The 17609-nt window shown below is 37.5% G+C and overlaps 1 protein-coding gene across 1 annotated transcript in view; it reads right to left on the bottom strand.

The window, feature by feature from the left end:
* AP2B1 (adaptor-related protein complex 2, beta 1 subunit) overlaps nucleotides 1–11584 on the bottom strand; it is a 163949-nt gene extending 152365 nt beyond the window's left edge. Inside the window, exons 1-3 of the mRNA XM_012648629.1 lie at nucleotides 11425–11584; nucleotides 6038–6097; nucleotides 1502–1607 (exon numbers count right to left, since the gene is read on the bottom strand). Of these exons, the coding sequence (XP_012504083.1) occupies nucleotides 1502–1607; nucleotides 6038–6074 (143 nt within the window). The 5' untranslated portion in view covers nucleotides 6075–6097; nucleotides 11425–11584. The remainder of the gene's footprint in view (nucleotides 1–1501; nucleotides 1608–6037; nucleotides 6098–11424) is intronic.
* Nucleotides 11585–17609: the final 6025 nt, after the last annotated feature.

The following is a 17609-nucleotide window of genomic DNA, read 5'->3' as shown; positions in this document are numbered from 1 at the left end:
ACTACACTAAAAGTAGACAGACAGTGGGTTTTCTGTATCTAGTTTAAACAAAGATAGCTGGATTCTTATATATATTCCTGTGTTCAATCTGTCGTAGAACATTGTCTTGGCTGAAGCATAAGAAGAAAATCCAGTTTTATACATGTATCTAACTTGGAAAATGGAGGAATATTTTAATAGCTTTTTCTTATAACTGGATATTCTTGATACTACACTAAAAGTAGACAGACAGTGGGTTTTCTCTTTCTTTTTTAGTCCACAAATGGTAGTTTCTTAAAAGTTACTTGTAATGTGGAATCTGAAACCTTATCAGTAAACTTTTGTAGTTGACTGCATTAAAATCTCTTTGTTGTATCATGCATTTTGAATAGATCTTTTACCCATGTATAAATTTTGTGATATACATATGCACTGGTTATTTGGAAAATATTGGTTCACTGAGTTATGTTGACACATCTCATTATAAAATAACAAATAATCACATTCACTAATTTCACCACCAATCTTATCAGAAAAATCTATAAATACTAGGAAGCTGTCAAGCTTATATAAGATGGGAGAGATACAAGTTTTCTAAAATTCTAATTTTTACTTTAAAACTTGCAATGTATCTACTATCAAATTTCTTCTCTTGAAGTGACAGGTTCACTTTGTTCATTTTTGATAAAATGTCTCCCGAATACTGAAGTCTGATTAAATATAGTTTATCTGTCAGTGATTCTTTCACATAAAAATGGTGTTTGCAATTCAGACAACCGCACAAGAGTTTTCTCTCAAGTCGACCATCACACTTTGCTATGTGGCAGAAGAGCCTTATGTGTAATTCCTGTTTCATCACACAGAATATTAAAAAGACCTGTACTCGAGGTTCAAGCTTTAAGAAAATAAATGTTTAATGGTTCATGAAGGACACTCATGACATTCATAAGTGCAGCTGCCCTTTTTATTCTTGTAAGTACATGGTGGTGAAAAATACAGTGACTACTGTTATGGTTGGCACCACTGCCTTGATTCATGCCAATCCTTACTTATTTTCAAATGGTCTAACTCAATTACAGAAAAACAAAAAATAAGACCAAAGGGATTTTGTTAACATTAATTTTCATCTTGAATTCGGCAACTGAATGTAAAGTTGAGGGCATTGGCTTGAGACAATTATAAAATACATGAGCTTCTGCTTCTTGGTATATTTTCATCATCTTCTAAAACTCCCTTAGCCCAAAGATTTGTAACTGTGTCAGCTCTCAGGAGGTTTTATGCTAGATCTGAATGTAATAAAACCAAACTCGTTTCACTCTTCTAAAAAACAAAACAAAACAAAACAAACCCACCACTTAAGTCAGAGAGGTAATAAAAAAGCAACTGTACTTTCTGATGATTTCCGTGGGACAAACCCATTAGAGGTTCTATGATCATAACAGTTTTATAGGAAAAGCAGTAAAGGCCATAAAATGGGGTATGGATCTTGAAAGTAACCAATGGCAGGAGTAATTATCCTTACCTAACATCCTTCCCTACAGTCATAGCAGCAATCACTTTCTTCACAGCCTCCTTCCTCTTTTCTTTCTTTTCATTGTTGAGTTCAGCTTTTAATTCAAAGATTTCTCCTACAAAAGATGAGAACACACTGGTGAGGTCCCAGGATCAGAGAACCAGAGCAGAATACCGCACTATGTAACAACTAATAACAGGACAGCAGAGTAACGAATGAAATAAGATTATTAAAAAAATTACACAATATGTAAAATTCAAAGCCCTAGAATATTAACTGACCCACTAATAAGGACACCACCAGTAAATTTTTAAAACCTTTTAAGTTATGGCCTGAGAGGAAGGTGCAATCCAGATCTTTAGGAACAATAAGAGTGGGAAAAAGCGAATCTGATATCTAACTACAATGAAAAGAGAAGAGTATCTGAAGGATGATCTCCCATCAGAATTTTAAGGTCCCGAGAAGCATATAAATGCGAGCAAGGAGAGGATTAGAAATCAGTGTTTCCATCCAGAAGAGACTCAACATATCATCTCATTTACTCAGTCTTGACTTCACAGATAAAAGAAATGAGGCTCAAAGTTGACAGAGTAAGTTAGTGACAAAGCTGGGCTTAGCACAGTGTCTGCTGACTCTTGAATCCAAAGGTTCTCAACCTTGGCCACACACTAATATTACCTGGGAAGTATCTAAAAATAACAATGCTTGGGCCCCACTCTGGACCAAATAAATCGGCATGTTAAGGAGAGCTCCCAAAAGTGATTCTCATGTACAACTAGGGCCGAGAATAACCATTCTAATCAGTATTTTAATAAGTTAATGGCCTTACAGCCCCATCCTATTCAATCAATCTAATAAGAATAATCTTGAAGCTTCAACAATGGTACAAACCAGAGTCATTTCTAAAGGTATAATCTCGAATGACTGCGTAGGCCCTGCACTGTGAAATGCAAGGGACTGTAACCACTATTTTAAGGCTCCAGGCTCATCTATCTTTGAGATGCTGGAGTCAAAATAAAAAAGAAGGTGACAATGCTTATCTTGTTTAAAAACAAAGGAAAAAAACTCCGCACCACTAAGTCCATGAAAAAGAGGTTACCTACTCCCACCTCAACCTTTCATCTATACCCTCAAACTCATCTACAATATTGCCTCATTTTCCTCCACCTTCAAGACTGTTCTTGATGCTCCTTTTAACCAGACTTCATTCATCAGTGTATTATAGAAATAATGGGGACAGAATGCTGTGTCATCTGCCTGAAGCCCCTAAATGGCAAGGATGAAACTGACAACACACATAGCAGTAAAGCACTTAAAAAGCTGCTTCATAAATACCCATTGCCAATAAGGCAAAAAATTGTTACAAAATCGCTATTTAATCAATAGCTGCAAAAACAGCACAGCCAGAAAAGCTGGGCACTTTAAAGAGTCATTCTCTTCTTCACCAAGCCCTATGCTGCCAAATACAGATCTTAGGGTTCCCATCATTCACTTCTGGGAACAGTAAAGGACAAACAGCAGGGTTTCAGAAAGTCTGAATTGTGAATAGCAGCAGCTGTTGCAGAACCAAAGCAGGATGTAACTGAAATTATTCCAATTCTAAAAGCATAAACTTAAAGAATATGTTTCAGTGGCAGTTCTAGTGGGCGTTGCAGGAAGCAAAAGGAACACAGTCTATCCAAAGTTTTTAAAATGTGGCATTTATCCGCAGTGATTCAATCTGTAAGTCTCAAACTTTAATAAATGGATAAAAAAAGATCACCTGGACCCCTCACAAGAGAAACTTTGAAGAGTTAGGTGAGTTTTTAAATTATATCCCTTTGTCATTATAGGTAATACATTGGTCATCAAAGCACACAAAATGTCAACAGAATAATAAATAAATATGTTTATAAACAATAAGAAAATCAGAAAAAGCTGGGAATGAATGACAAGGGGCTAATGGCTTTTGTGAAGTGTAAGTAATAAAAATAAGGAGGAAGAATTTGGGTGGGGCCAAAGACAGGCACTAAGAGAAGCAAAGTATCTCATGTACACTACAACTCTATTAAATTCTTATATTTTTTCCCTCCTCCTTCCCCTAATGAAATCTACCAAGCACTGCTAGTAGCAAGCAATGGTTCTCATTCTTGGCTACACACTAAAATAATCTGGGGAGTTTTAAAATCCCCACACCCAGACCATATCCAGGACCACTGAAATCGGGGTATCTGGGGTTGAGACTCAGGCATCACTATTGTTTTAAAGTTCTGTGGGCAATTCCAATGTGTAGCCAAGGTTGAAAGCCACCATCTAGTAGTTGACATAACCAAGCAACTCACTATGAAATCTTTTGTATTAAAGTAAAAAACTTGTTTACCTATACATAGCTCCAATGACAGAACAGGACAGACTGCTTGAGCTTTTGGGAAATACTGGTGCTCCTTCCTCACTCCAGGCCGCTATAGTATGCCCTCCTACTTATTTTTTTTTAATTTTTATTTTGAAATAATTTCAATCTTAAACTTGCAAGATTCCCCAATTGTTAACATTTTGCCACATTTGCATTCTCTCTACATATTCCCATTTTTTTCCTGTACCATTTAACAGTAAGCTGCAGATATCATACCTCTGTAGCCCCAAATACATCAATGTTTTCTAAGAACGAGGAAATTCTCTTATATAAACATAATACAATGATCAAAATCAAGAAATTTAACATTGATTCGTCATTATCTAATCTATAGACCTGATTCAAAGGTCTTAATAACGTCCTTTACAGCAACCGGATTCCAGCCCACTCCCACCTCTGGTCAGAACGCGGTTCAGGAATATGCATCACATTTACTGTCATGTCTCCTTAGTCTCCTTTAATCTGCAACAATTCCCTTGTCTTTCACGATGACTTTTTTTTTTTAAGTACAGGATGGTTATTTTACAGAATGCCCTCAATTTGTCATTGGCGCTCCCTCATGATTACACTGAGGTTATGCATTTTTGGCAGGCTAACTCATAAGCAATTCTATGCCCTTCTCGATGGATCACATCAAGAAGCAAATGATGTTAGTTTATCCCACTATTGGTGATATTGACATTGAATATGTGGTTAAGATGGTAAATGCCAGATTTTGATACTGTATATATTTTTTCCTTTGTAATTAGTAGTTTGTGAAAAGATATTTTTAGAATATGTATTCTGTTCCTCATCAAGGCTTTCATGTGCTAGCTTTAGCATTCATTGATGACTCTTGCCTAAATTATTACTATGATTGTATGTATGTACACACAAATTTATTATTCAATAGCTTATAATCTATCACTATGGTCACTTTTTTGTTGTTCAAATTATCACAAATTTGGCCAGTGGAAGCCCCTTCACGCTATGCTCTCCTTGACATATCCCCAACATTTTTTGAGCACTTTCTTACTTTCTGGCACAAGATGTTCATGTTCATCTTGTACTTTCCCTTGACCCTGTCCTGAAATCAGTCATTTCTTCAAAGAGTCCTGGTTCCTTTTAGTGGGAAATGGTACTTAGAAACCGAGATCTGGATAGTAGGCGTCCTTTGCACCTACTCTGACTTGGAGGAAATTGGGATATTTAATCAGAAACCCCACCAGGATTAGAGTGTTAAGAAAACACGACTCATGCATAGTAGACACTTAATAAATATTTACTGAATAAATGAATGCAATGAATAAATGGAGATAAAAAGCACTCTGCAGAGTGATCAACAATCAGGCCAGCAACCATTACAAGAGAAACAAGACAGACAAATTCTGGGGCAGAGAAGTTGTCTTATTTCAGCCACCGGAAAAGAGGAGAAAAGGTACTTCTGAGAAGCCAAATTGTTGGTGAACAAGACGAAAAGAGGAATGGTAGTTTGTGTCACGTCCAGAATTCTTTGGGAAATGTAAGGACTGCTAAATACAAAAGCACAGAATTCTGATCCTGAGAAACAAATAAAGCAAGCTCAGCTGTAGGCACAATAGACTGAGAAGCTGATCTTTGATGGGAGGGCCATCCACACCTCTAGGAATGAGCTATTTGATTTAGGAACAATTTTACAAAAGATGGGAGGTTGGACTTTAGCAAGAAGAATCCTTAGTTCTCAGGCCCGCCTTCGTATATAAAACCAAGCACTACACTACTGATTACAAAGATGAGGCTCCTTAAGTAAATTCAGTCTATGACCTGAAAATTGTATTACTGACTCTACAGGTTTCCTGTTTTGTATAACCACCTAGACAGAGAACAAGGTAGATCTTTTGCCCTCCTCAGATCTCTCAATCGTCAATGGATTAGTGTTGATTTCAAACAACCAAAAGGAATCCCTTCCTTTCACTAAAACAGAACCTTCAAGTCAAAATGATGTACATCACAGTCCCATCTTTTAAAACCTATATGTTAATAACTTACTCAAATACATTTATCTGCAGAAGTAGATTTCCAATGAGATTGTCCACAACATGAATGTCTGAAGGAAGAGGTCAAGAACATTCTAATGGAGACAATCTTATACTACAACTTTTGAAAAATTTCATTGATCAGGTTCCCATACTTACCTTTTTTATTGGTTGTGAAGTACTTGGAGTCAGTCATGATTCTGGATCTTTAATGTGCACCTACAGCAAGAGAAAATGCAGCAAGGCATCCAATTAATTTTTTTTTTTTTAAGAGACAGGGTCTTGCTCTGTTATCTAGGCTGGAACTCCTGGGCTCAAGTGATCCTCCTGCCTCAGCCTCCCAAGCTGGGACTATACGCATGCGCCACTATGTCTGGCTAATTTATTTTTATTTTTATTTTTTGTAGCGATGAGAGGGTCTCATTATGTTGCCCAGGCTGGTATTGAACTCCTGGCCTCAAGTGATTGTCCTGCTTTGGACTCCCAAAGCGCTGGGATTATAGCCATCAGTCACCATGGTTGATCTAATTTTGGGTTTTTTTTATTCTGTTTTAAGAGACAAGGTCTTGCTCTGTCGCCCAGGTCGGGGTACAGTGGCACAACCATAGCTCGCCTTAGCCTCAAACTCCTGGGCTCGAGCGATCTTCCTGCCTCGGCTTACAGCTGGTACTATAGGTGCATGCTACCATATCTAGCCCAGTTAATTTTGAGAACACTTATATTTAAGAATTTCTGCATTCAAAAATAAGTATCTTCTTCCTTACCACCACTATTGCTGATTCAAGGGATGCAGAGAAAATTAAGAATGTGACTCCTGCCTCAAGGAGCTAATAGGTATAAAATCAAGGCCAAATGCAATCAGGCACTAATTTGAACCTATTATAACTTTGTGATTTTATCCACAATTATCTCCTCAAAGCCTTCAGGAGTTAAAGCTAGACCCTTTTTAAAAAAAAATCTTCAATTAGTCACTCAAACACATAAGATAAGTTTATTTGTTTTGAAAGATCTCCCCATTACTTTCCACTCAGGAAAATCTGGTTACTTCCTTGCCTCAAGTTGGAGTTACTCCAAAGCATGTACTCTGAAGCAGTGTAAGGTCAAAAGAGAAAAGAATTTTGCCAATGTATACAACATTACATGCAACTTTCAGTAAAAAGGAATCCCTTTCAGAAAAAAAAATCTAAATTAGTAGGACAATATTCTTTTACAACAAACATCTAGAAAGGCAAAACATGCCCTACACATGATTTTTTTTTTAAATTGTGGCTTTCTTATTTCTAACAATTTACATCTAGCCCAACAGTATTCCCAAAGAATAAATAATCAGTTTACAGTTAAAAATAAGGCAAAAGACTGAGATATTTGTGTATTCAGTCACACTGAGTACAATAGAGAATCAGAACTGGTGTTAAAACTTAAAAGAACGTGGATCCAGTCTCAGCTCGTCTGTCCCAGTTCCCAGGAGAATTAATCCAGCTGACACACGACTCCACTAGCAAAACAAAAACTGCACAGCTGGACTGGTCATATTGCTCACAAAATAACAAAACAATGTTTTTTGATTTGAGAAACTCTAGGACTTTGTCCAATGTACTTGATTTCTTTAACTATATTAAAATATCCCTTCTACACTCAAAAATGAGTATCTTATTCCTTCCACCATCATTAACATTACTTATTACCAACTTCAGGACTGGACACCCTAGCACCTGCCCATTACCAACAGGTCAATATAGCACGAGTGATAACACATTTGGCAAACAATGGTAAATGTGGATTTGGGAGAAAGGACTTAAGCCCCAAACAAATCAATATAATTAAAGAAACACAAAAAAAAGCCAGATAAACATAAAGTAATGAGAAAAGTCTGGTTCAAATCTGATCTCTAAAATGTGCTACTTCTACAATTTGATGGAAATGAGACCCATTTGATATCTTTCCAACCAGCTAATTACTATTTATAGTCTTGATCCTAATATAATAGTTCTTTATGTTGTACCAGAATTTTACTGAATTACCTTGTTAAAAGGAGGCAGAATTCATAAATACCATTACAGAATATGGAAATTTCTGTTTTCATATTTGTTACAATTAAAAAATGAATCTGTAACAGAGGCTTGCCTTATGTAATGTTTTCATAATGCCTTTCTAGCAAAAATTCAAAAAATGTTATAATCATTTAATCCATTCACAATGTAAACTAAATGTGAAGTGGGCAAATGAAGAAAAGACTCCTTCAGGTTAAAGATCTGCAATAAATCTGAACTTATCAATAAATTTACATGTACAAACAGAAAAATCAGTATACAGAAACGATTACTAGAGCCTGAGAGGAGGGTTACAGCGCAAATCCATTAGGGGCTGTCTAGGATGCTAGTATGCCATTCTAACTCCTATAGGAGCATCAAAATTTAAAACTTGTTTAAGATTCAGAAACAAAACCTCCTTGGAAATTTTCATGCAGTTTCTTCAAAAAAGTGCACAAAAATTGTTGTGTTTTGTTCTGTTTTCTAAAGCTCTAGTGCATATATAAACATATTAAATTCTTCACAGAAATTTTTACTACATTCTGCTAAACATTAATTAACCTAGTCTTAAAGCATGCTTTTTATTAGCAGCTCACATATTTCATTATCTCCCCTAACACATTTCAATGTCAAAGAATATACTTCTGTCCTGTTCACTGTGAGCATTACGTGTTCTTAACTGGAGAATAATGTACCCACCTAAAAAATTTCAGGGAAGAGAGGAGGGCCAAGTATCTTTAGAAGCCCATAACATAAATCCTAAATTATTACTAAGAATCCCTGCTCTAAAGAGAAGGGATAAACATACCACTGTCTTAACTGACACTGTTGTAAACAATAGTAATGAAATAATCCCCATCCATATTGGCAGAGAAATATTACACCAAGTCAGTTCCTGCCTTAAGTCAAAATAAACTCTGAGAAAAATGAAAATAGTCTAAACAAAAACAAATGAGAAGAGGTGGTGGTTATACAACACAGTGAATGTACTAAATGCCACTGAACTGTTCACTTTAACTTTAAAGTGGTTAATTTTATGTGAATTTCGCCTCAAAAATGAGATACACTTAATCACATGCCAGATAAGGACATAGCTAGATTCTCCAAAATACAGGATGGCAAAAACTGATGTATGCATTAGAAGCCACAGAAAAAGTAGACAAGATGGAGCTCAAGAAAAAAAATCCAGTATTTGCCGAAGTGCCTCAAAAATCAGTCTCCTCCTAGGGGAAGAAAAAAAAAGTTGCTTCGGGAGAGCCCCAGAAGCAAAGCCATGATGGCATCTGAACTCACACTACCTTTCTATCAGATCAAACCAGACAAATCACTGGCTGTTCTAAGGATTTACGGTATGGCCTAGGGACACTGTTAAGCAACAAAGCTGCCACAGTCAAAGCACATAATCACTCTTACTTGCCCTAAACCAGTGTGTGATGTCACCGCATCTCAGAAAGGGCCTCCCTGCACAGGATTATACATCCAGATTTAACATAACCTACTTTCTACCAAATATAGGTTGTGAAAGTCCCTCTTCTCCTGTTCCTCCCTCTCTCCAGTTTCCCAAAAGAGAAATTGAGCAGCAAAATAAGATTAATAGCTCAGTAGAATAAGGTCAGAAAAAATTTAATAGGGTCTTAATTTCAAATGGCTCTCTGAGAAATGGCAGCTAAATTAGGGTTGGTGAGGTCACAAAGCTCTTTTTTCCCAAAGTTGGGCTTTACACACAGTTCAGTGCTCACAGTGAAAAACTAGTCAAAGTTAACCAAATTATAAAGCAAAAAGGTCATTCCAGCAAACTTTTATTAGAAAGGTGAGGAGTGCTAAGTTCATTTCTAATGAAACATTCAATAATAATGCAAAGACAGCAGCACCTTCAGGTGTCATTTAGTTCATGAGAAATTATGAGACACTTAAAAGCTAAAAATCACCTTTAATTTCTAGTTAAATATGACAGACTACAAAGTAATTTGTTAATTTTATACAGAAAGCAAGCAGCTCACAAATTTTACATCCAATTTTTAAATGAAATAGCAATAAATTCTGGAAAACTTAAGCCTGGATGGAAAGAAGGAAAAGAGAAAGGAGGAGGTGTCCTATCTAATGTGTTCCTTGTTCGGCTTGGTTCAAACCTGTGCCTAACATTTAATATTCTAAAATATGGTTCTTTTAAGGAAAAAAAAAAAAAAGGATGAAAGAACTGGTGAAGTCTCTTAATACACAGTCAGAATTTTGGATTTATATTAATTTTACCGTCCTACTTTTAGTGAGGCTGTTTGCAGAAAACACACTATTCTTTCTGCTTCCTTGGGAACTTCAACTGTTAAGATACCTGCAAACAGTTCTCACCTTACCACCACGCTTAGTCATCATTGGAATGTGTTACACGTTTTCTTGTATAGCTGCATCTCCTTCATCTGCTGCTTTCTATTATTACTTTGTAAGTGTACCCTGAGGCTAAGCAATAGAAGTATACAAGGAAAGTAATTAATAATTTAAATTGTTCCTCATTGAGACCACCTTCCTTCTTAGTCGTTCCGCCTTTCTAAGCTTACTGCATTTTGTTTTCTTTTCTTTAAAACCACAATGGTTATGATAACAGTGTTTGGCAGTTTAAAAACATTTTTCTTTTCAAAAGTCAAAAGTGTAACGAAGCATTCATGCTTCATTCACAATGCTTCATAATGAAGCTGCCAAGTGAGTGCAGTAAAAGCCTGGCCCCAAATAGAACACTGCTCTGAAAACAAGCAGCTTGAATAAATTCTTTGCATTCAAAGAACACGGAAACAACAGGAAGTTCCAGTTTCTTTACTTCTAGCTTATCGACAGCCTTTACCAAACCAGACCGTTCCTGCTAAGCCCAGAAAAAAATTCCAGGCTAAGATTTACCCCCATTTGCTTACCCCTCTCTCACATTGACCCTCTCGGGTCAATTCTGGAGTTTTCTCTTCCCTTCCTAGTGTGAGGAATTCCTCTTCTTCCCCCAGGTGGTCAAGACTCTAGGGATATGTTCCTCCATTACGAGGTGGGGAACAGCTGTCTCTTAACCTCGCGTTACGGCAGACAGGCGAGGTTTGCCCATCAATAAGCAAACCTTTGGGGGAATCCCTCTTCCCTTTCGCTTGCTGGACACGTCCCAATCTCTCAAAGAACAACGCCGAGAGGGAAAGAAGGTTCTCCCCACGGCCTCTAGCCTCTCTCGGCCACACCCCTGGCCTCTGGCTCTCCTAAACCCCCAACTTCGAAACACATCTTCCCCCCCAACCCCTGCCATGCCCCCAACTACCTGCTGCCACACCCGAGAATTCCCTCACCCCACCACAGCCACCCCTTGGGGACCCTTTCTCCAACCCTTTTCTTCACAACGGTCACACCCGACGGCTCCCTCCATCCTCAACGGTCACGCTCTTAGGATTTCCTTTCCTCTGCCGGTCTCGGACCCAGCGTGGGGTTCCCCTTCCCTCTCCTCCTCCGCCATCAATTAGGGACACACCCCAAAGTCAGCCACCTTGAACTCACCGGAGGCAAGGGCGGGGTGGCGGCAGCAGCCGGAGAGCACAGCCCGGGTGGTGTTGTAATGGTTTCCTGCCCGTCACGATTCTTTCTCTAGGTCTAAGCCACTGCGCAAAACCCACTTTGCCAGGGACAAAGATGGTGGGCAGGAAACTCTGACGTCAGAAAACCTCGCCATGCGACGTCATCGGGGCGCGCGGGAGAAGCAGAAAGGAGGTGATCTTTGTCGCCTTGGAGACGGAAAAATTTCTCTTGGCCCGGGCAAGGCCTGAAGACCTGGGCCTCAGCGGATGTTCAGTGGCTATCCCAAGGGATATGTTAAACAAGCTGACATTGTCTGGATTTGTTTCCTCGCACAAGAATTCTCTGGAAAACTTAAACATAGGGTGAAATGTTCTGTTCCTTAAAAAAAAAAAAAAAAAACACCTCAGCTAATTTCCCTGGCAGGTTAAGAAGCGGACAATGATGATCCAATCCAGGAACATACGCAGGCAGTGGGGCTAGAGGAGAGTGGTGCAAGGAAAAGAGGTTGAGATGACATCAGATCTGAGTTCGAAAGTGTGCCCTGAATGTGACTGGGAAGTTGCTTAACGTCTCCTCAAACTTAGTCTTCTTATCTGTGAAATGAAGACAATGCATCTCTCTCTCTGGCACGTGAAGCTTAAACGGCATAAAGTAGGTAAAGCGCCTAGGATGAACAGGTGTGCTTAGAAAAAAGTGTCTTTCAGAAAAAAATTAAGACCTAGATTCCAGGATCTGGAACTGGAGAACAAGGTTGATGAGGGCAAATGAAACGCTGTCAATGAAACTAGCTGTCCCTAAGTTTTATTTGAGGGTGTGAGGAAGGAAGGAAAGCAAAGGGATGAATTTTTATTTTCTCACATATTTGCCCATCAACTCTGGGAGTCGAAAAGTGTATACGTATTTTAAAGCTTCATGCTTAAGTAATCGGAAGTATGTAAAAATTTCATATGTCATATTCATGTATTATTTCTTCTATTATTAAAATAGGAGAAACTGGAAACCTAGGTGTAAAACTGGAGAGAATGTAAACCTTTATGGTAAATCAGGTAGCTGCATAATGTAGAATATTTTATGAAACAAGAAAATTTATGATAAATGTTAAGTAAAAAAGGATTCAAAACAATATAGTATACAGTATGACTACATATGTATAGAAAAAAGGCAAGAATATTTAGCAAAATGTTAAAATGGTTATTGCTAGATGGTGAGAGTTTTAATTTTCTTCCCAATATTTTTCTGTACTTTCCAAATGTTGTACAGTGAACATATATTTATTTCTATGATTGGAAAATGCTTTTCAAACCATATTTTTGAAAAATATATGATGATATAGAAAAATGCTTTAAGATGATGTTAAGGGGGAAACCCCAACAAGATACAAAACTCTAAACCCAGAGAAGTATCTATACCTATTAGAGTGGTTCTATCTGGGTGGTAGATTACAAATGCTATCATGCTCTTTACATTTTTTGTATTTCCCAACTCTTTCTCTAAGAAACATATGTATTTTAAGAAAAAAATAAATAAATGCTATTTTAAAAATATACTATCAATCCAAAAGCTTTTCAGATCACATCCTCCTCCAGTTTTGTGTCAAAGTATTTCCTGATCTCCCTTTTTTCGAATTTTTGGGACTGTGTACCACCGAGGTACTTCTACCCATCTTCTTTCTGGCTCCTTTACCTCCACTATTAATTCACAGATATTTATTGAGGGCTACTGTGTGCCATGAATTGTACTAGAGACCCAACTCTAAATAAAACCTGGTCCCTATTACCAAGGTCTCATAGTCTAATGGGAGACCACTTAGGAAGTCGCTGAAATGCTCCAGCCACAGGATAATGGTGGCTTAACCAATCTAGTTAATATTTACTGAGCATTTATTCTATGTAAGTTATTCTGCTAAGTACTTTGCCATTATTATATTTTTAAATCCTCACGACCTGATAACCAGGTAGGTACTATTACTTTCTCTATTTTACAGAGATACAGGAAAGTTAATGGTGTAATTAAGATTTGAACCCAGGAAGTCTAACACTAGAACTGATAATGCCCATGTTTTAGGCTTGGGCAAGAGAGGAATCATGGTACCAGTCATTGAAAATAGGAAAATATAAGAAATGGTGCAAGTTTGGGGAAAGTTGAGAGGTGATGAGTTTATTTTTATACATGATGGATTTAAGTATAGATGTCTGTCCAAGAGGTATTTGTCTGTTTGTGTCTGAACATAAAGAATGATCTGGAATTGAATTAGATTTGTGAACTAGCAGTGTGCACATGATAATTTAATCTGTGGGAGAGGACATTACTCATGAAAAATGTGGAGAATGAGAGAGCTTGGGGCAGAAATAGAGGAAACCAAGAATGCAAAAAGGACTGAGAAGGAATAGTCAGAGAGGTGGAAGGAAAAGCAGGATACTATGATATTCTAGGATGTTTTCAGAGTTCCATGAAAGTAGGGACTATACCAGTCTGTTCACTCTTGTATACTTGAGTCCTAGCCCCCCCACCCATTAATATATGTTAAATAAATAAATGTATGAATAAGTGGTCAACAATATCAGTTGCTATAGAGGGGAGAAGGAAAGGCTGACAAGTGTCCACAGGATTTAGCAACATGGAGATGTTTGATGTCATTGCTGAGAGCATAAGTAGAGATGTGAAGGCAAAAGCCATCTCGCGATGTTTGAGGATGCATTGGAAGTGAGGAAATAAAAATAGGAGTTACAGATAACTCATGAGAAAGTGTGACTGAAGAGAGAAGAGACAGAGGATGGTATTTGAGTAAAAGACTGGCAAAGATTTGTTTTTAAATTTGGTCCTATACTCACATTTTTTCTACACTAACCATTTAGCAATAGCAGAAGTTTAATTATCTTCCATACATGCCACTCCAAAATCTCTATCTGTAGCCTTGACCTATTCCCCAAATTTCACCACCAAATTGATAACCATACTGATGGGCAATTATTAATATATAATTATGGCCCACCAAAATTAAATCATAAGGAGATAGAGAACATTAGAAAAATCTGGTGCCAGGTACAACTCCCAGCAGAGAGAGGTGGATTTCATAAAGATGTTACCAGAAAATCTTTAAGAAATTTGATGCATAACTCTTCCCTGTTCAAAACCTTTCAATGGCTTCTCATTGCCTACCATGTTCAAAAACCTCTTCTTTCCTCATTTTCCCCATCTCTATTTTCTTTCATTGGTTTTCTCATCTATAAAATATGGAAAGTAGCAGTATCCAATCATAAAACTGTTATAATATTGAACAGTGACATGAATTATTATATGTAAAGCACTTAGAATTATGCCTGGCACATAGTATGGACTATGTAAATATTTGCTATAATAGTGATTATTTCAATAAATTGCAGTGAACCACTCAAGGCAGAAACGTAGGGGTTATTCCTGATTTCTCTCTCTCTCTCAAATGCCACATCCAGTTAATCTCCAAGTTATCAATTCTACCTTCGAAATATATCTTAAATCCATCCAACTCCCTCTATTCTACCTCATGAGTCCAAACCACCATCACCTCTTGCCTGGACTACTAGAAGCTTCTAATTCTTCTCTTGACTATTCTCCATACAGCAAGCCAGGTTTTTAACTTTTTTTTTGAAGTATAACATACATTCAAAAAAAGTGCATACATCATGAATGTAAAGCTTAATATATAAATACTGTATGCCCACAAAATCATAAGAGGTTATCTTTCAAAACTATAGCCCAGCATGGTAGCTTACACCTGTAATCCCAGCTACTTGGGAGGCTCAGGTGGGAGAGTCACTTGAGCCCAGGAGTTGGAGGCTGCAGTGAGCTATGATCGTGCCACTGCACTCCAGCCTGGGCAACAGAGGGAGGCCCTGTCACTAAATATTATAGGTATATGTAGATAGATAGATATAAACCTGATCATGTCTCTGCTGTATAAATTCTTCGCTTCCCATTGCACTTGGACTAAAATCCAGGCTCCTTCTCATGGCCTAAGTCCCTTGCATAGTGTGGCCCCTGTCAACCTGTCTAACAGGACTTTATACCTTTTTGTCATTCATCATTTCACCCTTTGCTTGCTATAATAGCCCCCAAATACACCAAGCTCTTTCCCACCTTAGGGCCTTCACAAATACTGCTGCTCCTGTCTAATATTCTTTTCCTCAACTCCTCATATGGCTGGCTCCTCATAATTTAGGTCTCAGTTTGTTATATCCTCAGAAAGGCATTTTCCCTGATAATTAAGTCTAAAAGATTCTGCCCTCCCAGCCATCAATGCCACCCCCATTCCAGTCCTCTTATTCAACTTGTAAATTATATATTTCTTAGCTTTACTATCTTTCTCCACAACTAGATTGTAAATTGCATGAGGGCAGGTACCACGTGTTTCTACTACTACTTTACACCAGTATCTAGCATAATGCCTAGCACACAGAAGGTACTCAATATTTATTGAATAAATGAATGTCCACAGGCAAGTTCTAAAATTAGCATTTAAGATCCTCCACAGTCCACCAAAATTGACTTTCAACATACTCTCCACTTTTCCTTTCTGTTGCTCTAAGGTTAAAGCAAACTTTACAATTCCTCCTCATATTCTGAGCTATTCCTGCCTGGAAAGCCCTTCACCACTGCAACTTGCTCTGAATGTATTCATCTTTTGAGGTCCACCTAATCCACAAAACTTTTTTAGTGGACATGTGTTATGACATGGAGTACAGGAGGTACCAGGTTACATCACTGTATTATAAGGCAACTGGCCGAGAGAAGCTGAAATAAAATATGAGGTTAAAAAAATAAAATAGAATAAAATATGAGGTTAGAAACACAGTTCTTGCAATTGTTTGGTTCCACAGGCCAATATATTTGCTTTCTGTTTAAGCGAGTTTGAACTACCTTATTTTTCCCAGCTGTTAGTTATTTCTTTGTCTAAAGTCATATCATATTAATCTAATGGCTCTTAATACCTTTTAACAGAAATGTACTTTTTATGGATCATCTCTTTATTACTACACTCTATTAATCTAAACTTGAGGGGGGATTTGTGATGTGGTTTTTATTATTTGTTTACTGTAATAGTTGACACTTGTTATTTTTGACTGCCTTTCCTCTTTCTTATGTAATAACTTCAGTTTATTTTTGGAGTCTCCTCCTATTAATCAAGATGCCCTGCCCTCCTCTGTCTAAAAGTCAAATAGAGAATGGAGAGGGAACTTGAACCAAGATAGGTCAGTTGGAATTTGAATCATGAGCTGTGATAAATACATATTGGTTGAAGTTCATTCATTGCAACAATCTTGTCTGAATGATCCCCCTCCCTAATTCTTGCTAGAGAGGCCCAATAGGAATATGTAGTTCCTGTTCTTTCAGGGCTGGCTTTACTTATTTTGTGAGCTACTCCATATACTTCTGATAAATTACTTTTTAATTTAAGTTAGCCTGTTTGTTTCTATTGCTTGTAACCAAAGAACCCTAACTGACAACAATATTTAACTGATTTCCCGCTTGTTTTAGTTGCTATTTCTCAACTTTGTGTTTTTGCTATCCATTTAAGAAAAGCTTGTACATAACAGCTACCACTGAATGAGCACCTAACATGCACCAAGTGATTTATATGTATACATTCTTTCCAGTCTTTATAACTCTGTAAGGTAAAAATCTTGTATCAATATGACATTCTCTGATAGGTATTTTTCTAGAGTAAAAAACACTTTTTAGAACTTACAAGATTTCTCTTTTATGGAAACAAAACTAACCCAAAGCTTGTTTCTGAGGACTCTCATTATGCAAACCAATTATCTTTACAGCACAAGGTACACTAGGGTGGTGAATGATACCTTCTATTTCTAGCTATTTGGGGGGGGGTAGGGAGGGGACGTTGAACTCTCATCCAAATTCAATAAACTTGTATCAGCAACTCAAACGAGGCAAAGCTGTATACGATGTAAAAGCACTTTACAAGCTGTAAGATCAATTACATTAGTTTTGGTATTAAAAACTGAATGAAAGGCACTTATCTGTCAAGCCTCCCCAGTTCATGCTAGTTAGAATTCATCAGGATCCCTCCGCTTTAGCACTATATTCATATCACTAATGTGACAAATCCTACCGTGTACGAGGGCGAGGACCATTATCATTTAGTATAGCATGTGCCTGGAATCATGCTT

Source organism: Propithecus coquereli, unplaced genomic scaffold (genome assembly GCF_000956105.1).
Source record: "Propithecus coquereli isolate 6110/MARCELLA unplaced genomic scaffold, Pcoq_1.0 Scaffold291, whole genome shotgun sequence".
NCBI classification, from domain to species: Eukaryota; Metazoa; Chordata; class Mammalia; order Primates; family Indriidae; genus Propithecus; species Propithecus coquereli.
The sequence above is the reverse complement of the archived record's forward strand: the minus strand, read 5'-3'. Positions and strand labels throughout refer to the sequence as shown.